We start from the raw sequence: 21,150 nt of genomic DNA, 5'->3' as shown, positions 1-21,150 counted from the left end.
CTTTATGTCCTTTTAACATAGGGATTTGTTTCATTTTTTAAATCAAAATTTCTTAAAGGATCCAAGTCTTAAATGATTTGAACTCATAAACTGATTAATGAACTGATTTGCAAATTCTCAGAAACTATGTTTGTGCTTGAGGAATAAACAGCTGTAAAATGGCTGAGGGCTAGACGCTGAGTTTTCTCGTATAAAGCTAAATGACTGAATTGAAGCTTAAGTTGCAAAAAAGCACTCAGCCTTCCACAGCCACTACCTTCACTACAGCCTTACCTACAGCTACTACCTTAACTGCAGCCTGAACTACCAGCTGCTACTGGAACGTGTTTCTTCAGTCTCTCCYTGCGTTCCTTCCCTGTGTGATCTCTGCCTGTCGCTCCCCCTGCTCAGCGCGCTCTTCTGTGCGTCCTTCTCCTGAAGAGCTCCCTTTATCTATTTTGCTACTCCTCTAGCTTTCCCCTTCATCTCAGCCCTTTGCCACCCAGCATGAGGGGAAAAGCAGAGGGAGCCTTTTGTGCTGGTGGCCAGCTTCAGTCTCTGAAAGCCGGCTTGGAGATAGTGATTATCAGAGGGGGGAAAAGGGACTCTAGCATCCAAGCAACAGCAAAAACATCAGCTAGACACAAGAGGACTTTAGTGCACCTGTACTGCCTCCTTTATCAAGATATCTTCATGCACAAGAAAAATAGAGAGAAAGAGACCTCTTCTTCCTCCTTCTCTACAGAAGCACTGCCTCCAGCTGCGAGGCCTAAAGAACAGCAAAGAGCCATTCCTTCTTCCCCAGATAGCACTGTCTTAAGGCATGGGACCAAAGGACCCTGATGTGGGCACCCATCTTTAATGGGACCTGGGAACCTGTCAGGCAGTTTGAGTGCTGTCAGAAATCCAGTTTAACACCTGGCTTGCCACGCGATGTAGACTGATCATACAGAGCCCAGCCTTCCCTGTGCTTCCTGATAAACCAGCTGCTTTTCTGGGGAAGCAGCTACTGGGTATTCACAGATAAATCCTACAAGGACAACTGATTTTTGTGTGCACGGTGCAGGTCTCTGTTACCTATGCAATGAGTCTGGTAGATCTGAATTGCTTGCACAAGTGACAGACACATCACATCTGCACTGCAGGTATGACAGGGGTTGTCTCAGACCTACTGTAGTTGCATAGGATCTTGATATGCACAGTAGCTACTTTTCTAGTTTTTCAGATTGGTAATGCTGAAATTTGGGGTAGCTATATCAAGGATATATGCATTTCTCTCTGCATGAATGACTTATCTGTCAAGGATTGTCCTAGATTTCATCATTGCAACTTTGGCTTATTTGCTGCAGTTGAGATCCCACACAGATGCCTTGATAAGGACCCCAAAAGTCCTTAGGTGATCATGTGCAAGAGTCCAAGAGTGTGGCATGACCATTCAGAGAGCCCTTGCTGCCCCAGGCAGACTAGCTTGGGAAAATCATCACCCTTCAAATAAAYACTGCCAACATCGACACTTTTTTGCAGCACCACCTGCAGGCACCAACTGCTTCTTGATCTTGCTGAGAGAAATACTTATTTGTTATCGAGGGCAGCTTGTGGCTTTTGCTGCACAGAGATGTAGCTGAAAGATGAAGCGATGGCCTAGGGGAAGAGGCAGGGAATGTCGCTTTGACACACGTATATTGAATAATTGGTGATAAGAACCAAAGAAATATTCATGACTCTGTGGAAAGATAAACAGATTTTTGATTAAATTTGAGTTTTCTCTTTAAAGCAGTTGAAGTTGCTCTGTGATTGGCAGCATGGAAATGAGTTTTCTATGGATTCTGGCTGGCCGGAGGATCCCGTTTAGAGCTGTTAGCCAAGATAATGCTGCAGATATCTAGCTGCTGTGTGTTGGCAAGAATTCAGAAGGGCTGTGCCAGAAACCTGTGCTCTCTGGGCAGTTGCAGTGCAGCTGCTGAATGATCGAATTAATCCAACCTGTTCTCTCCAAGCTTCATCCATGCAGCCTACCCAAAAATATATCCCAGGCCCCCCCGACAATTTACTTCACTATTTACTTAGCTGGCTTAGCTTTTAGTGAGATAGTGCGGCCAATTTCTTCCATGGTTGCCTAGAATTTCTTTGCCTTTTTTGTTTGTTTGTTTTTGCATTTTTAAGATGATAAAAGGGGATGTCAGAGTTATATGATTATATGAGAATTCAAAGGATTTATTAGAGCATTTGTCTGGCCATTCTCCTGGGTTTGAGCAGAATTTCAGTGGTGCCTTGTAAGAAACCTAGCAGATCCCATTGCACTCCAGCAGACATCAGGGAAGCATAACACATTTAAGTGCATTTGCTAGTGGGACACATGAATAGGTACGTACCTTTCCTGGGGTCTGCACAGCACTTACATTCGTCTTCTTTCAAAGAAGGAAAGCTGTCAAAGTGATCATGTTCCTCAGTATCCTTAATTAAGAGTTCTGGAATCTGTCTCAGGTAGAGTCATTGTATACAAACAAAAAGAAGGAATCTGTGAAGTGAGATATTAACTCTTCCCATGCACCGCAAATGGCATGTGCACCCAAACAACATTGTGCCGAAGGATGCTGAACTCTACAGGGTGCTGTGCAGGATTTGAGAAGTCTAGTTTAAGTTTCTAGCTCAGCAACAGATGCCATCTGTAGCAGCCATTTAGGTACCATGTGTCTTAGTTCATCATCTGTAAAAAAGGCAGTGGTAGCATTGTACCTGACAGGAGCTAAAATGCGTTCAAGGCTGGGAAACTCAGACGCTGTTAGTGCGAGGAACTCAACAGTTACCTAGATTGTGGCTTCACTCCTTCGTTACCTCCTGTTACATTTTCCAGTAAACCTAATGTGACTCAGCCATACAGAACATATCAGAACGAATCTTTCTATTCTGATGTGCCTAAACTGAGCCAATGTCCCTGATCTGATGTAGTCTCTTCCTACGCTCTCTTTGTCACAACCTTTTTTTCCAAATCGAAGTTGCAATACCAGCTTCCTTACACCTCCGGAGATACAGCACTCCCTCACTGCTCTCTCCAAGCAGTTCAGCACTGGCTGGCCACTGGCCATGCTAGTCTAGCCCCAGGTTGCAGTCCAAATCTTAGTGCTGCTCCTTAATTCTGATTTGTATCTCCTTTAAGGATGGACTGCACAGTATACACTGCTTTTATGATAGGAAAAAAAGACAGCCACACTTACCAGGGCTTTTCACAAGAATAATTTAACTCGTCTTCTAAAAGCTTGTAAAATTATGCATTAGTCCAGTGACATGACTGGTTAGTGGTTAAGGCTTTTGAGTATTAAAAAGGACAGGTATAGAGTAGCTGTTGAACTGCTATAAAGAAGCAAACTCATGGGGAACACTCTACAGGGGTGGGATGTGAACATGTGCGTAATGTAAGTAAGCGAGCAATCCGGTAGCTCCCTCAGTGACCTCGCTTTCTCTCCAGCAGTAGTCAGTGATGTGCTGCGTGTCTGTTTTGACTCTCTAATCTAGTTTTATAAAATCTGGTCTCAGTTAAGACATTTGGGATCACTACTGAACAAATAGGCCTAGTTAGAATACATGTAATAACCTCCTAAAGAGAAGATTTTATTAAATATTGTACTAAGCTTTCAAAGTTCCACCTTTCCTAAAATTTGTGAGGTCTCAGTTGTGAAATCAATTACGTTTATCTCTCCTTGCTTAAACTTTGCTTTCAAGCAGGCCCAAGCGTATCTTGAGTTTTATTAAGATAGTCTGCCCAAAGCCGTGATACYGAAGCAGGACAGTCCATGCACGTGGGATGCTGTTTTGCCATAAGATAAGTGTAGTGTGCATGGAAATCTCACTGGGCATTAGTGGAGCATCTTAGCACAAAGATAACCTTACTCTGCTCCTGGTTTACTCACTGCATTGTGAAACTGGTGTCCTCCAGCTACATTTAGGTTTGTTGCCAGAAGCAAAGGCTCGAATGAGTACAGGCTCAGTGACTGCTGGGAGGTGTCAGTACAAACAATAGTGAGATTTCCACGCAGGCCTCAGACGGTTTGCATCCCTTTTACTTTGTCAAGCTGCCTTTAATGAAGGCTATAAAATAAATAGCCATAGCCATAATCTTTAGGGATTAAAATGATTACCTGGCAAGTTGAAGTAATTAACTGTTCTCAGCCAGAAATCAAGCCAGAGATATATGGGTGGAAGGATGCGAAAAGAATATATTAACTCAGTAAGTATTAGTACTGCTGTCCATCCTTTTTGTTTGTTTTTTGTTAAAGGAAAAAAACTTGTAGGTGGAAGTCATGTGTTGACAGCTTTTATGACCACTGGCCTAACTGAGAGCAATCTTAGCAGGAGAGATGCAAGATGTGGTTTAGATGCATGTGCTTGGTCTGAAAACATTGTTCTGTTTTTGTCTAAAAGGCTACTCAGTGTGTGCCTTCCTTTTAGTACGGGATTAGAGTCAGTAGGTCTGGAATTCTATATAATCATCCTCTCTTCCTTTCTAGCTTTTAAAAAATTCATAGTAGTGCCATAGAATTTTGAATTATGCTGGTTCATGAAGCTGGCCACTTTCTGAGTTTGTCTTAGAAGTGGCTTTTCATTAAGCTAAGGAAAAAAGAGCTGTTTTTGCCCCTTTATGTTCTGTAGAAGTGAGCCCATCATCATTCTGCTGGGCAAAATGGAAATGCACATACTCCATAAATACCAGACTCTTACATGCTCATTTAATGTGTTTTGTTTTCAGATCACCACATTATGCCTGCCCTGAAGTAATCCGGGTAAGTTGGTTAAAATCTGAGTATTAATGCATACGTATTAAAAATATGTCGCTTACTGCATGTGTGCAGCTAGACCCTCTCTACATGAAACCTGTCCGAGGCAAACAGCATTGGAAAGGACACAATGAGTGTAACTGTGGTTTTCCTTGTTTGGCTTGGCCCTCAGTCAAGCCGCAGCAACAGYGTGAGGAAAACTGTTCCTGTGTTATTCTCGGAGTACCCTACGTGCCATGTGGTCAGCCAGAACTACAGCAGCCTGGTTGAACTTGATCTTTCCACCCAAGGACTGCAGTCCCCTACGCTTTCCCTGCCCTGTTGTAGCTGTCATTTCCGCAGGAGAATTAGGGTTGGCCATCAGCGATGTTGGGGGTTTCTGTTAAGCAATATGAACTGTCCTTTCCCTCTGGTCCCCCTTTGCCYTCTTAAACCAAGTGTCCAGGGTTCCAGGGGCCAAGAATCCCCCCTTTTGAAGCATAACATTAATATAACGCCAAACTGGAAGAGTACAGAAGAGACAGTCAAAACARTACTGTGGGTTCACAAATAACGCGACTGCTGACAAGCTCCCTGAAGAACCAATGAGGAGAAAAACAGCTTCTTTATGCACCTCAGACTCTGTTTAAGYGCCAGTCCTAATCATTTACACATCATAGACCATTCCTGCCCTGCTCCCCACTGCTGACCCTGTTCTTGCAGAACTCAGATAAGGTTGTTCATAAAAATTCAATTAATAGGCTGTGTCATGGCCTCCTGGTTGGGAAGGTCTCCTTGGGAAGCAGGTGGATGAATTGAAATACAGCGTTTCCCATTCTCCTCTCTCTGGTTCTTCAAGGATAATGAATTCATTTACTAGTGAGCACTCTTTTGAACTTCTGTGTCATTGTTGCGCAGGGAGAAAAATATGATGGAAGGAAAGCAGAYGTCTGGAGCTGCGGAGTCATTTTATTTGCATTGCTAGTGGTGAGTCATCTTCTTTGCTCTATCCTTTAAAAAGAAAAGAAAAATCCAAAAATGCTGCTGTATTTAACAGTGATTCTATTGACATCATGTATAGTTGTGTTTTTTTAGTTCCCCTATTTTTGTATCTCTCAGTTGCATCCTTTCCTCTTATTTCTACATCAGTCCCAAAGGAAAAACTTGAAAAATATTTCACCGCTTCTTTGAAATGCTTCTGCCCTACACAGCAGAGCATAGACAAGTGTCAGAGACTTGCCTCCCTAAATGTTTTTTGCTGTGTTGTTATATTGCAGCACTTTAAAGAACCCCATTCAAAGCATATTGAAGTTTGTTGGCCCAAAAGGATGTGCGGGGTTGCAAGTACATGATACAGGGAATATCAGTCTTTCACAGTATGTAACTGTATGTTTCAGTAGGTATATGCATACATTAACTGCAGTGTTTTATCAAGAGAAGAATCAAGTGCAACAGTTTTGTTTCATGCAAGTATTGAGCTACATTTTAATTTAGTACGCTTGAGAATATAAAATTGAGCCAAAACTACAAAGTTTAAATTAGTTTCCATCTGGCTTAGAAATACTTTCCTTAGTATTCAAAATGTAGGATGTCAGAACTTACCCTTGGTTCAAACAAAGTTTCAGTTCTCTGTGGAATTTATTCTGATTTGCAGTGACAATGTAAAACTCCCAAACATACAACAATTGGATGTCTACCTGAAAGCAGATGAGCTTGGCATTCATTATGAATGTCCGTATTCCATAATATAGGAATAATATAGGAATATATCCATAAAATAGGAAAATATAGATTATGTTCACATAAGCAAGGAATATATTACCATATGCAGATTTAATAGTGTATGTGAGGATAGATTTAATATGCCTGTTAAGTTTTTTATATCTAAAATAGCTCAGATGATCATCTACAGTTATAACATAACAAGCTTGAAGTCAAATTTAGATCTCATTGTACATTTATTAGTAAACCTAGTTACTAATTTTTCACTTAAAATTTTGATTTTGACAGAAGTACTTATTCACTGAAACGAAAACCTTTTGTGGGAGTTAGATTCTGCTCATTATTTTTGCTTAAAATACTTGAAAATTATCAAGGAGTTTTGTTTCAAGATTTATGTTGATAATTTGAAAAATGGTCAAAATCAAAATATCTTGAAATAATCTCAGTATGATGCTTTAAATCACCTTAACCAATTTTCATCTTTTTTTTTTCTTTTTAGTCATTTCAGTTCACTGACATTTTTCAAGTTTTATAATTTTTGTCTTGATTTTGCAAGAGAGGAATTTTAATTTTCTCACAAATTATCACTTGGTCATCTGTTGCTCCTGAGCAAGTATTTTCATGGATGATGAAATAGACCTATATAATGAGCTCTTAATAGGGCTTCTTCAGTTTTAGGAAAAGAAGAGAGAAGATAGTGAGATGGTTAGGATTTGTAGGAGGGAGCTTTTCCTTTTCCTATCAAGGTTTGGTGCCCCTCTGTTGCTGGGAAACATCTTCATCTGTTCCTACATATGTACATGAGCCTACAAAACAGTTGAAATAAGTCTACTACTGACAGAGCAGAGCTCTCTAGTTAATTATGTCGGGACAAACCCTACGAAAAGTCTCAAGCTATAATAGCAGTAGTAATAAAAGAACTGTAGTTGTTACCTTCAGGAAATGCCACAAAGCAGCCTTGCTGACTTCATCATGGATTAAATTTCATTAGCCAAACTACTGAACTATCAGAATTGATTTCCCTTTAAGTGTGGAACAGTTAGGAAAAACTTGAGGTAACTTGAGAGATTGGTTGCAGAATACGGGGACGCTGTCTTTTGGAGACCACCCGAATGAACAAACAGAAGGAAATAGTGCCCCATAGCTGTAACCGCTAGGTGGGCTTTCTGAGGCTTCTGCAAATGGAGCTGCTGGTCTCCGTAAACCATATAGACACAGGATTGATTATACAGGTGCAGTACTCATTGTAGTAAGAGCAGTGCCAGCATTGACAACCGAAAACTTCATTATCACAGCAGCTGACAGCTTGCAACTTCCCACAAGCCTTCCTGGAAATCAAGGAAGCTCAGCACCAACTAGAATTATGCAGTGCAAGAGGGAAGTGAGACAGAATATCCAGGAAGACACAGGCTTGCTATAAAAGGATATCAGCTTCAGTCAGTGGAGTTATCTTAAAGATTTCTTCTCTTTCTTTTTTACTTTTTGTCCTTGCAGCGAGGATAGCTCTTTTGCTGCTCTTTGTGGCAAGCTGATGATCTATTCAAAATGTAGACTTCAACTGAAAAAACTCAAGGCATTCTTACGAGCGAGTTACTGCAGGGAAGCAATAGGAACTGATGACCTGACTGCATCATGGGAATTGGATGGAATAGATTAAACAGTTAGAATATCTGCTGCTTGCAAAGGTCAATGTTGGTTAGGATTTCTTTCAGCTATGTCACTCCATTGCTCCAAGAGAAAGAGGATGTTCTTTAGTGAAAGTCTCTCAAATGCTGTTCACCTTCTTTTCAGCGTTTGCAATAAATGTGTCTCAGGAAGATTAGAAATAAGGAGACGATAAACATTGCTGCAGTGAAAGTATGCCCAGGAGGAACACCAACAGATCAAAAGTTTGAGCTGAATTTAAGTGAATCCATGCATCTTTGGTGAATTTGCCTGGAAAAGCAATTTCATATTTTGCATTATGTTTTATACCGGTATTCATTTTCTAATTAAAGGTTTAATAGAAAAAACTGTCCTCAGTTTTGTTTCCCATGTTGGATAAAATACAACAGCGCTAAGAAATTACTTGTTTTCAATGGATAAAAAGAAGTTTTCACTTTTTATAATAATTCAATATGAACTAATTTTCTCTTTTCCTATCTCTTACTGTCTTTATCCTGACTTTTCTCCTTTTGCCCTCTCCAACTCCCTTTCTCTCATCTCTCCTAACCACAATTCTGTCATATCCCTGCAGGGTGCCCTGCCATTCGATGACGACAACTTGCGGCAACTGTTGGAGAAGGTGAAACGTGGAGTGTTCCACATGCCACATTTTATCCCCCCAGACTGTCAGAACCTCTTGCGGGGGATGATTGAAGTGGATGCCTCGAAACGTCTCACGGTAAGAAGGCGTTTGCTGCAAATCATGTGATCAAGACTTCATTTCTCATCTCATTGTAGTTCGGGTTGAATGACTGAGATGACTTGCTGTTTTACTGTCACTCCTGTGCATTTCCTCCTAAAGAAGAACGAAGGGAATTGACAAAGTCTTTGGGAAGGAGCTAGTTGCCTTCTCGTTTAAAGGATAAGGGCATATTACCTTTGTTTCCCTAACCTCATAATTCACTTTCATAAGGAAATGGTGGATGTTTGGAATAACTCCTTCCTCATGTCATCACAGCACAGCTGACACATTTGCACATTTTGGAGTCCACCTGGGTAGCCTGGTTCTCCTGGCTGACGTACCAGCTTGTCAGGGACATGATATAACTGTTTGAAGGTCAAAACTGCTAGGACTGTTCTTTGAAGCTTTGCTTTTAAAAGGGTTAAGTTTTTCTTACGTTTCTGACTAAATCTGTGGCTTGTCACTTCATGCCACTCAGCCCGCATTGTATTCTGTCCTGCATATGCTCTGCATTATCCTCTGGCAGCCTTCAGAGCAGGTGTCTTCTAATCTTCTAGTTCGTGTTGTGTCCTGTGGTCCTGAGTATGGGTAGACCCACAGTGCTGAGCTCCTGGCACTCAGCACTGAAACTTTGCATCTAGGATACAGCTCATCACTACAGCAGAGGCCCTGCAAGGGTGAGCACTGTGTAGTGATTGTATCCTTCATTAACACTGAGTTAATGTTTTGGGGAATTAAAAAAAATTAGCAATTAAAATCATTTTGGAAAGCAAGATTGCCTGCTTGTCAGTGGAGGCTTCTGCCTTTATGGGTACATTGCCCTTGTAAATCCTATTGTCAGGCTCTGGTGATGATTTTATACAGATTTACTAAGCTCACAGATTCTGAGTGGGAGTATGTATAAAGAAATGTAAATTTAAAACTCCTCCTGGTTCTTCAGCCTGCTAAAATATTTATAAATAAACTCTCAGATCAGTGCTTGGCCTCTCTGCCGAGATTGCTAACAACAGCATCAGTCTGCACCAGCTGTGACAGTGCTTTTGGGATGCAGACACCTGTCTGCTAAGAAGTAAACTGAAACTCCCTTCACAACTCTCTGTAAAGTGTTACCTGACAGCTACAGCTGCATTTTGATTTCATTCATTACAAAACCAGGTCATGCTCTATTTGATGACTTAGGTGAAAAGTTCTTCATGTTATTACTAGTATCCTTAACTATTCAAACCCAACAGACATTATATTGCAGTACATGAGTAGCATTGATTGAAAAAAATTCTAAGAAAAATGTTAGGCACAGGAAAAAGGCCTTTTTTAAAAAAAAAAAAAAGAAAAGCAGTATTCTTCCAGTTATTTTCATATTTTCAAAAAATCCAGCAGAAGTTAGGGCTGTACCCTGAGACATGAAACAGCTTTTCTTTGTGATCGAGAAAGTCACTAAGTCTGTCTCTACCTCAGTTTCCTTTCCATAAGGTACATATAGCTGTATTTGCTGCCTCACAGAGTAGAAAGAACAAGGGCACAAGGCAACAGGGAGCAGGGGCCACAGTGAGTAGGCAGATGAGACCTTGAATGAAGAGTGTGATACATTTTGCCTCTTGGTATAGACTGCAACTCTTGTTAAGAAGTCCACCACAGTGCAGAGCAGTTGAAATGTTCATATTTTTCTCTCAAAGATCCTAGTGCCAGTGGTTTGAGAGTGCCAGTGAACAGAACATCAGACGTTATATCTTCTTTAAAATGTCAAGACTTGAGTTTTGCCACAGTGTAATGCTAGCTTTTTAATTTCCTAATAGTGCCTGAATGCTTTGAATTTCGTAATACAGCAGAGAATGCACGCAGGAGGAAAAAGGGTTAAGATAAATTAAGGTCACATAGTGACCCGCCCGTTTTCTTGATCAAAAAGAAACTCCTATTTCCATAGGGAGAAAGAAARCAGATCAGATAGTTATTGGCAAACAGTAACCGGTGAATTGCAAATAAGAATTTGAAATGAGATGTATTCAAGAGCTGAAAGGTGGGAAGAAAAAGGAATAACTGTTTGTTATTAGTTGCAATCTTATTTTCATTATTTTAGGGGCTTTCAGTTTGCCGCCTCTGCTGCCTGCTGCTGTCACACTGCCCTTTCCATCCTGCTAGCGTTCCGGTCGCCTCGATTGCCAGGCAGAGGGATCTCTTTGTTTGATGCACAGGAGCCAGGAGAATAGAGTTCATTTGGAGGAGCGATCTGAATTCTGTTTTAGCTGCGTCCTGTGAAAAGGGAGTAAATATAGGTCTATATGGAAGCCTCTATTCTTGGCAAATATCTCACTTGAACAATTTGATATTTATACAAAGATCTACTGGAAATTGTGGCTTGGGTACTATATGTGTACTTGGGTACAGCTTGTAGCTGTACATATAGCTGATCATTTGTTCAATATCTTATTGATGAATTCAGCAGAAAAATATAGTGAAATTTAAGGTCACTAGAATTTCTTTTCCTCCCCTCTCTGCTTTGTTCCTTTTTTTGGTTTGTATCTTTTCTCTTTTCATCCAACTGCATTTCCCTCCCTGCAGTAATTGCCATTTCACAGCACACCCACACCTTCCCCAGTCCATCTGTTAAAATGATCAACAAAAACAGAGCTAGCATTCATGTTTAACTGTCATCATTCGGCTCCAGTGTTATAACTTGAGAGGGTTAATGGAGAGGAGGGTATTCAGAATTACTGTTTGTTGGCCCTTTCCTGCCTTCRGAAAATGGCATTACCTTTTTTTGTGTGTGATTCGTTTATGGAAAGAGGACTTTGTTATGTCTTAATGGAATATTGTTCAGGCTCTCCAGATACTGTGTAGCCTGAAGTGTGTTTAGTAGGTAATGCTTGACTACTCTTGTTTACTGGGTCTGTTTAGCTGAACATACTTTAAGTAAAAGAATCCATGTTTTCTTTGCAGTAGACACCATGCAAAAGGAGATCGTAGCTGCTGGTCATGTTGTATGTGTTTCTGACCATCCATGTTTAGGAAACATTGAATCAGACTGGTACTGGTGCAAAGACTGACTGCTAAAGTGACTGGAAGATTGGAGAGCCTGTTGTCAGATTCTGCCTAAAAGAGCTCAGCTTTCTTAGTCTACTGAAATATCTGAGAAAAGATGTACTAGTTGTCTGCATATACATTAGAGGTAATTACCAGGGAGAGAGGGTTTATTTAAGCTAAAGAAGATACTGGCACAGAAACAAATTAATATCARATGGACTTACATAAAAGTAGGCTAGAAATTAGTATTATTTTAGCTATATCAGTCAGGTTGTAGGACTGCTTTCTAGTAGGAGTAGAGTTGGGAGGGACAGGCGAACCAGTTTGAAGACGCAGTTGGCTAGGTTTATGGAAGAGAGTGAGTGCTCGTGCTGCCTGCAGTACTGCAGGGGGAGGTTCCTTTAAGTGTTGTGCTCTTCCGAGAGCAAACGCTTTTTTCCATGGAGGGTTCCAGTGATTCAGCATCTCTATAGAGGAGAATTACGGTTACTGTAGGGGAATTCATTTCATTCTCAGTTGCTGTTTCCTTCTGCAGAAACACAAAGACAAAAGGGAAGGACTATGGAGTTTTTGGTCCACTTTCCTTTTAATGATGGGTGAGCTTTATCAACACCTTCTCTGTAGAGCAAGTTTGATCAGGACAGGTATTACGGAATAAGCTATTATTATAAAGCTGTTACTGTTTCCAGTGTTGACATTTTATTCCAGAATAAAATGACTTGTCTTCTTTGTTGAGGTCCACACAGAGGCTAGTCTGAAATACCTATCCCTGAAAACTGTCCAACTTAAACTACTCCAGATTTTCAGCATCTCCTCTCTGCTGTTTTGTCTTGTCTGTGGTCTAATGTATGCTAATGCTGATGTTTTCCTTATTGCTTGGACTGCAGCATCTAAAGGATGTTTAAAAAAAATTAACAAGGGAAAACTCATCCTGCATCCTTCTTTGTTTTTCTAGATGATCTTATGGTAAGATGCCTAGCACATCATTTAAATTATCTCGCTTCACCACCTGTACAGTGGAAGTAAACGTCCAGTAGACGTATGTAGGCGGTAAACTCTTGGCTGCCAAGGACCTTTTCTTACGGTGTGCACCTAACGCAATGACACCTTGCCCTTGTCAAGGTCCTTAGAGACTGCTGTAGTACAGCTGCTAATACTGACAGTGACAGTGATTCCACCAGTGCTGTTTGCACTGTCAGCTTGAATTCTTTGGCCATGAAAAGCCTGTATCTTGACATTATGCAGTAGGTTTAAAGTTCAAGCAAGAGGATCTTCTGATGGAAGAAGATTTATCTAAGGTGCAGGACCATTTATTGCAAAGATGGGTTTGAGATTGTTCACTTTCTGGATAGGGAAGTCTGGAATCTGACATGAGCACAAGCCCAGATTCACATCCACAGATTTTCAGAAAGTTTTTCTTCAGGACAGAACTTTTCAGCTTGGCAACTGCTCTGCTGAAATCAGTGCTCAGGATGTAGACAGCACTGTCTTGTTTTCCATCTGCCTGTCTATCTCCATCTGTTGTTCCCTGTCTTAGAATTYAGACGTAAGCTCGTTGGGGGAGGAGACCTCTTTTTCTGATGAGTTTGTGCAGCTCTTTAGCACAACGGGGTCTCATCTTTGAGTGGGGCTCCTAAATGCTACATCAGGATACAAAGTTAATATGTATTGGAAGTGTTTTTATATAAAACTGTGAAAAAGGAATTCCCTCTCTCCTTACATTACAGCATTTTAGCTTGCAGAAACCTCTCCTGTGACTCTGCACGTGCAATGGATCTGAGCATGTTTTGTTGTTTTAGAGATGGCATCATGAGACAATTGCCTGCAGTGGCTAGAGATATTAGGAAGCAGCATTTTTACAACTCCCATAAAATGGCATTAAATTTGGCAAACTCATGTGCAAACAGCAAGAACCCTCTGGGAAGGGCTGTTAAATGCCTTCGTCACTTAAATGCATTTAAACATTGTGTTTAAATGAAGGCAGGAGGAGTGAGATTAGCTCCCACTGTGGATCTCCCTCCCCTGCATTGCATAGTAAAAAGCATAAAGACTTTTCCTTGTCAAAACCAATTGCCCTCCCATAACCCTCCTGTCACTTTAATGCAGATGAAAAGCAACAAAGCATTAATTAATTACCTTTAAAAAAAGCAGTGAAGATGTTGGCAGCAGCAAGCGCACTTGTAATAACATTTCAATGCAATTACATTTGAATCAGAATAGAAATTGATTCAGATTCAGAATAGAAATTGGTTTTGTAGAGTAGTTTTCATATCGAGGGTATCCCAGAGTACTTCACAGCAATGATTTTGATGGGGATGGAACTGCAAATGTGTAGGTAAACAGCAGCCATTGTGTTTGCACGTGAGAACTCACACACATCTCTGTATGTATATCAAAGTGCTATGGTGCTTCTCTTTCAGAAAAATGCTGTGAGGTCTTTAGCTTGAAGGAGGCTGGTCGGCAGGGATGGGCGGAAGGGATTTCTGCTTGACATCCCTGAAGGAGCCCAAAGGTCTGTGACTAGGACAAGAACCGGTGACCCTCCGTTCTTCTCCCTCTTTGAATCAGGGAATGAAGTGCTGTTGTCTGCTTCATTATGGCATTTCTGCATATCGCAGGCACAAAAGAACAGTGCGACCCATGGAGACAGAAAATGCAGCAGAAGAAGCAAGCATGAAAGAGAGCTGGACATCGCTTAGCTGTATCATCTGCATTCTGTCTGAAATCATTAATATCTCTAACTCTCCATTTGGTGTATATGAAATGAAGAGTAGATATGCATCTCACAGGGTGGTTTCACCAAGCAAAGGAAGTACCCTCCTTAGTGGGTCCTTACAGTAGTGTGGACCTGATGACTAACCATGCTAAAATCCTGTCCAGTGTCAGAATAGTGTCTCCTTATGTTCTGTGTTTGTGTGTCACCTTGCACAGCCCCTGGTCAGGAGGACTGCACCTCCAGGCTATTTGGGGAGCACACATAGTATGTACCTTTATCTCCCTGAGCTAAGCTTCTCAGGGGAGATGGCAGTGAGTCACCAGTACTCCATCCACCTCTTAATAGTGCAGGGGTGAAGGGACTGGTTGACCAAGGGGAGTTTTGATAGGGGAAGCCCTGTGGCAGAGCTGAGGCCCACAGTCCTGAGGTCTGTATCATATACTGCAACACCAAGGAATGAGCTTTCCACAGCAAGAAGACGAGGAGTTATAAAACACACAGATGTGGCACTGGGGTCTTTTCAAGTCCAAACACCAGAGTTGCCATGACTGGAAAGCACAAGTCATCAGGAGGACCTACATCTCACTTCTACCTGGTCATGACCACRGCTCCTGCCATGCAAAGGAGAAAAGGAACTCCATTCAGTGGCCTGAGCAGGAGGATCGACTGCTTGGTTTGCAATGAAAGGTGTTTCAGTGCTTTATGTGCAAGCACACCCAAACTAGCTGTAAGCTGGCTAGCTCCAGTACAGAGAGGAGTGAGCCTCAGTGGCGTGGGCTTTGGTGAAAGCTATGCCAGTCTGCCCAGGACCTTGGATGCACATGCTGGAGAGGTTTGCTGCTCCTAGCACATGAGCTAGTTAGATGACAGCTAGAGGAACAAATAGCAACTGTACCTCTGATTGCGATGTTGATGCAGTCTTGGTTTTAAAGGAGGCTGTTTGTTTCTCATACTTATCCCTCCTGCCTCCTGTCATGCTTTCCTAAGCTGTATTCCCTTGTTTCTTTGATTTCAGGAAAAACCCTGTCTCACGTAACAAATGATCTCATATAGAGTCTGAGCCGGAGCTATTCCAGGTTTCCCAGGCAAGGAGCTGTTGTTATATAACACAGAAGCCTTTGATTCCTTGCTCTCTGTGTTAAACACCCACTTTTATCGCTGAGATTTTGTTTGTCCATTCCTCTTTTTTTTTTTTTTCTTGCTCCCTGGTTGTCATTATTCTGGAATTGAAGGGGAAAGTAATAAGAGCAGGACAGCTGTCTCCATTCTTGCTGACCAGTTTAATGGGGCTCTCATTTCATCTGGTAGCTGGTAGCACTTGAGTTTCCTTCTAGCTCTGCCCTGCCTCTATCTTGCACGTTGCACAAACCCACACCTATATGCAGCGAGCGTGCATATTGCTCTTCATGTTCAAAGGTTCTTCATAACAGGGAATAGGAGGAATATTGTCCTCCTAATGAACAATCCTGGGTATGAATAGTACTTTTCTACTGTGATGAAGCTTCAGATAAGCTGAATTAGAAAGGTTTTGCTCTAAGGTTTGTTCTCTCTGCTGCTTAGGGTTTTGCTTAGGAAAAAAGTGCATTTTTTATTCCCATGCGCTTGCAGAAAATGTGGCCATTGTGTAACGTTTACTGGCATCTGCATTCCATAAGCAGACGAGGCCACTATTAAACTTAATCAGTCCTTCATGACATGGTGAAATGCTCATGCCTGAAACAGAAAAGGAGGAAGCAAAAGGAGTTTGCAGGCTGATGATCAGCTGCTGGAACAGTAAATGGTATTACCTCAACATCAAACCTTACTCCACTTGCTCTTTAGGTTCTAATGGCAAATGTGATGCCATCAGGAATGGGTCCTGACGGAAGATCGTATCACTCATACATGTTTTACTTTGTTCATTCACATTATCCATTTGAACCTATTGAATTTGTTTCTTTTCCTTCTCTCTCTCTCCAAAACAAAACCAGAAATGGGTTTTTGGTGTAAAGAATCAGTCATGAAGCACACACTGAAAGGAGCACTCTTAGTTTCAGTTAGATTGCAGAGGGGAAGGGCTTCGGAAGGGAAAAACTTAATTTGCAACACACTTGCTCGTGAAGCCTTCTACTTCTGCATTTTCCTGAGATTTGCTCCTGACTTGTTCCTTATATCCAGAGTTACAGTCTTCTTTACAGTGGGTGGGTGAGGATGAGCATGCTCTTTATGCAAAATAAAGCTCCTGTCGTTTGCACRGATCCAGCTCTGGAATGGTGGACTTAACACTAACTAGAGGCAAGCCTTGAAGAAGGATGTCTTATGATGTTACTACTTCTTTTCTACAGCACTAATTCCTTGTTTTCTTTTCCTTTGTAGCTAGAACATATTCAGAAACACATATGGTATATGTAAGTAACACTTTTTGATTAACTTTTGCATGTGTTCAGTATTGGTTGTGTTACGGGAGCTGATATTCTAGTGATTGCTGAAGAGAGAGATTGGAACTAGAAAGCAATTTTTACACAGGTGGAGAAAGGTGCAGAGGAGAGGAAGGCATCTAGCAGTGATTTTTTACCCTCTGCCACTAAAATAATTTCATTTCTGTAAATTCTAGCCAGGRACTTTCATATACAGAAACATGTGAGTAGCAATTGTTTGAAATGAGACGTTCAGTCCAGCAATTTGCTGTGTTGAAAAGATAACCTGCAAAAAACTAACAACCATATTTAGTTTGCTGTCGAAGGGCTACAGAGAATCCCTTGAAAACCTTCTTGACAAGAAAACTTTTGCTTGGTCCTTCGTGGCATCTTGGCTTTTCTCTGAAGTACAGACAAAAAAGATTATATTGATAAGTGAGCACCTGTGAGCAAGAGACTTTCTGTCTCATAATTCCTACTCCTGCTTCTCCACAGCAATCTAGGAGGCTGCTTCTGACCTTGTAAGCTGTTGATGTGAGAGTAGTTCTGCGACTTGATTAAAAGTAGCAGCAGTCTTGACAGTGAAACAGGAGGTCTATGAGAAAAGTCTGCGCCTGTCCAGTGGTTTGGGCATGAGGAAGATTGATGGCTTTCAGAAGTGACCTTTCACTTTGTGTAGTCCTACTACTATTTCAAGAAACCTAAGTAAATAACATTTTTGCTTTATACTGATGATAACCCAATCGAATTAAGGTGAATACTTCACAGGTATTAAACAAGGAAGTGATGCTTTGATACTTGCTACCGGAGGTCAGCACGCCTACCAGTTCACTAAATGTGTGATATGGAAAGTCCTGCCTTCGTAATCCTGTCATTGCTCTTGGGAAGCTTTTGAGGATGATCTGACCTGATATTTAAGCCCATCACCAGGAAAAAACTTTTGTTTTGGTTTCTCAAATTCTACCTTATGGTACTGTTCACTTGCTGGATTCATCTGGCTTAAAGGGGACCTGAGGGCATTCAACAATTTAGTAGAAGAACATGTTTTGTTCTTAGTTTGCCTGAAATGGTGGTTGCACTCGGCCTGTGGCTTTTTTCATACTCTGTGGCTGCCAGTTGACATGGCACTTTTTAAAACCAAAGAAGGACTTGAGTGTTGTACAAGGGGCAACACTTTTGCTGAAAGTGTTTTCTTTTTAAAAAAAAAAAAAAAAATCTCATGGATAAATGTAAGAGAAATTAAGAGGGGGGAATTCTGATTGTAATCTCTGAAACGTCCCTCCTATAATGTCTTACTTGAAATTCAAAAGTAAATGCTGTTTACATTGGACTGGACAGCTGATCCCCTTTGTTTCTTCATGGACTGAAATCAGGCAACTTTATTTTCCCTGTGCTTCCATCAGAAGTGGAATAGGAAATAAAATCAAATGGCACTGATCACTTATATTATTCTTCTAACCTTCCTCAAGAGTTTTGCCTGGAAGTTTTCACCTCGCAGAGAACTGTTGTTCCAGGCTCACATGCACAGTTAAACAGGTGTTATTTCATGGCTTTATTCTACCTTTAAAATTTGAAGACCTTTTTCTTTGCAGTTGTAAGTGTTAGACCATTTTCATTTACTTCTCGATGAAGATCTAGCTCTCTGATGTTTGGCACAGTAAATAGGTTTTTACCCCAATGGAAATTGCATCTGAGGGTGTTCTCATAAGAACTAACTTGAGTTTTGCAAAAGCAGATCTCTCTAGACTCCCAGTATAGTCAATGCAGAGAGAGAAAGGCTCCTCCAGAAGTCAGTTCAGATGGCTTAAAACAAGGTTTCTGCTCAAAATAGCTTTCTAAAGGAGTCTCTTTCTCATTCTCTCTCTGTTGGTCATGGATTGACCTAAGGAGGATAACCTCCTTTGGCTAAATTTAGTCTGTGAATAACCCTGCCACCTCCAAACTCTACTACTTCCATCTGGTAATGTTCCCTAGCCTCTCTGCATTCATTCTGCCTGGATGTATTGCTGTTGACAAAGACAGGAGCGGTTACAAGTGTCTTGTTTGTAGGCCATGGCTGTTTTGCTTGCATCTTTCATTTTTTCTTTATGTAGCACTACTATTCTGTATAAAATCTTTATTCTTTGTCATAAATAGTTTACTGACCTGAAAGTTGTGCTCAGAAAATGATAAGTGATTTCACTTAATTCTTAAATAGATATTCAAGATCCTGTAAAACTGTGAAAAAGATGTAATTGCAGGCTAGCCAGACCGAGAGAGGTCTTGAAAGTTGGAATCATGATTCACAATCCTAAAAAAAGGAAAAATGAAACCAAACAGAAACCTTTCATTTCCAACTTCCCGTTCTTCTTGCTCTCCCACACAAATTAATTCAGTGATATTTTTGAGCCTTTTTAATTGAAATAGTTTTTTTTTTTTCCAAAATAGTGCTAGATTTTGTGCCAGGTAATTTTTACCTCAAGCACAGGTTATCATATATCAGCAAATAAACACCAGTTATTTTAATCATTTTTAATAAAACAAGAGGGCAAATAGAATCTGCTATTTTGGTAAATATAGAACCCTGTGATACTGAGTTATTGCCCTAATTGTGAGGGTAACAAATTTACCAAAATTGGGAAAAGAAGAGTGGTACTGGTTTYGCTTTGCTTTGAGCTAATGTAAATGTGCATCTCAGTGAGATTCATGAGTGAATTTCGTGGAGAGATTTAAAAAGTCCACCCTGTTCTGGAATCACGTCCATTGTATGCATCGTTCCTCACAAAAGAGACGAGGTTTTAAATCAGCGATTACATTCATCCAGGCCTTTAAAAAAAATATACGCGATTTGCAGTATTCATCGTGTGACATTGTTTGATGTCTGTGTGGGCTAAAATGCAACAAATTTGTCACTTTCTCCCAGACTGAGGATGGAGCAGACACTATCGTTGTGCCAATCACAGTGCGGACCCAGTGATTTTCATTTCCTGAAGCAGTGACTGCATTGCCAAATGACAAGGCGTCTCTTTGCAGATTTTTCTTGTACCTGATGAGGAAGCGTGAAAATCCCTGACTATGCCTGAGGTTGACCAGGTGCAGGGCATAAGGGAAAACCACTTTTCAGTGCGCAGAAGATAGCAAGCTGTGCTCTCTAGAAATGACTCACAAGCTGTTATAAAAGAAACTTGCAGGTGATATTCTGCTAAAGACTAGGACAACTAGTAGGAAATCCAAATATTCTGGGAATTTTCAAAAGCAATAACTTCTTTTTAATCTCTTTAATTTACCTTAAGGACCTCTGCTTGTAATATAATGAATGATTAATGAAGTCAATACCTAGTAGTATTGAACTTTGGATGATTAAAAAACAAAAATGCATGCTGCTGTCCAAAGGTCCATCCTGCAAGAATATATTTTAATGACAAGGTCATCTTCGGCTGTAATAGTGCAAGGTTATGATTTAGTCATTGCTTATTACTTGCTGAGAACTAGGTCCTGACACAGTTTGAATAATATCTTGCTCTAGGAGTAGCTACGTCATAAAGACAGGGCATTCAAGGAATACGGTGTTTCTCTAGTTGGACAAGGGTGTCTGAATCTAGCCCTTAGACTCAGGACCATGCTAGCGTTGCACAAGACATCAGAGACTTCTCTCATACTCTGTGGAGGCACCAGAACTTGTGTTTTAGTGAGTTGGCTCATGTCACACAAGAGCGAACCCCAAGGAGCAGATTCTGTCTCTCTCCTGCAGAGTCAGCAGCCAGCCTTCCTAAGGGGCACAAAACTAGGCAGGGAGTGTGCGAGTGCTCACTGTAAGAGAAATGGGATCTAGCCCACGTTGTCTTGGAGTTCCTCTGGATTTCCACCCACGTCATTTACCCTATACTGAGCCCATGACACTCATTCAGGAAGTGCTAAGCACATTTTCACCACTTCAAGAGAAGATAAAATGAAAATTTCCAGGAAGTCTTTCCACAAGTGATGTCCCGCAAACACAGTTAACCTCCAAACTATCACAAAGCAGACATCTTTAAACTGCATTTCAACTTGCTTAAAAATAAATGGCAAGTAGCACCCAGCAGTATTCAGTGATCAAGGTGTAGCATGTAACTGCCCTTTCCCGCATCAGAGCCATGACTGCAATGACTTAGGGTTGCCCGCTTACTTTGGAGGAAATAATCTGTGTTGGCTGCCTTTTTGGTA

The 21,150-nt window shown here is 41.0% G+C and overlaps 1 protein-coding gene across 7 annotated transcripts in view; it reads left to right on the top strand.

Annotated features, from left to right (window-relative positions):
- Positions 1-21,150, top strand: part of BRSK2 (BR serine/threonine kinase 2) — a 163,052-nt gene that overhangs the window by 84,058 nt on the left and 57,844 nt on the right. For all 7 annotated transcript variants that reach the window (XM_026076437.1, XM_026076434.1, XM_026076431.1 and 4 more), the window contains exons 5-8: positions 4,724-4,757; positions 5,649-5,717; positions 8,689-8,835; positions 16,928-16,959. In XM_026076437.1, the coding sequence (XP_025932222.1) occupies positions 4,724-4,757; positions 5,649-5,717; positions 8,689-8,835; positions 16,928-16,959 (282 nt within the window). The remainder of the gene's footprint in view (positions 1-4,723; positions 4,758-5,648; positions 5,718-8,688; positions 8,836-16,927; positions 16,960-21,150) is intronic.

Source organism: Apteryx rowi, unplaced genomic scaffold (genome assembly GCF_003343035.1).
Source record: "Apteryx rowi isolate R43461 unplaced genomic scaffold, aptRow1 scaffold_430, whole genome shotgun sequence".
NCBI classification, from domain to species: domain Eukaryota; kingdom Metazoa; phylum Chordata; class Aves; order Apterygiformes; family Apterygidae; genus Apteryx; species Apteryx rowi.
This window is presented reverse-complemented; position numbering and strand designations above follow the sequence as displayed.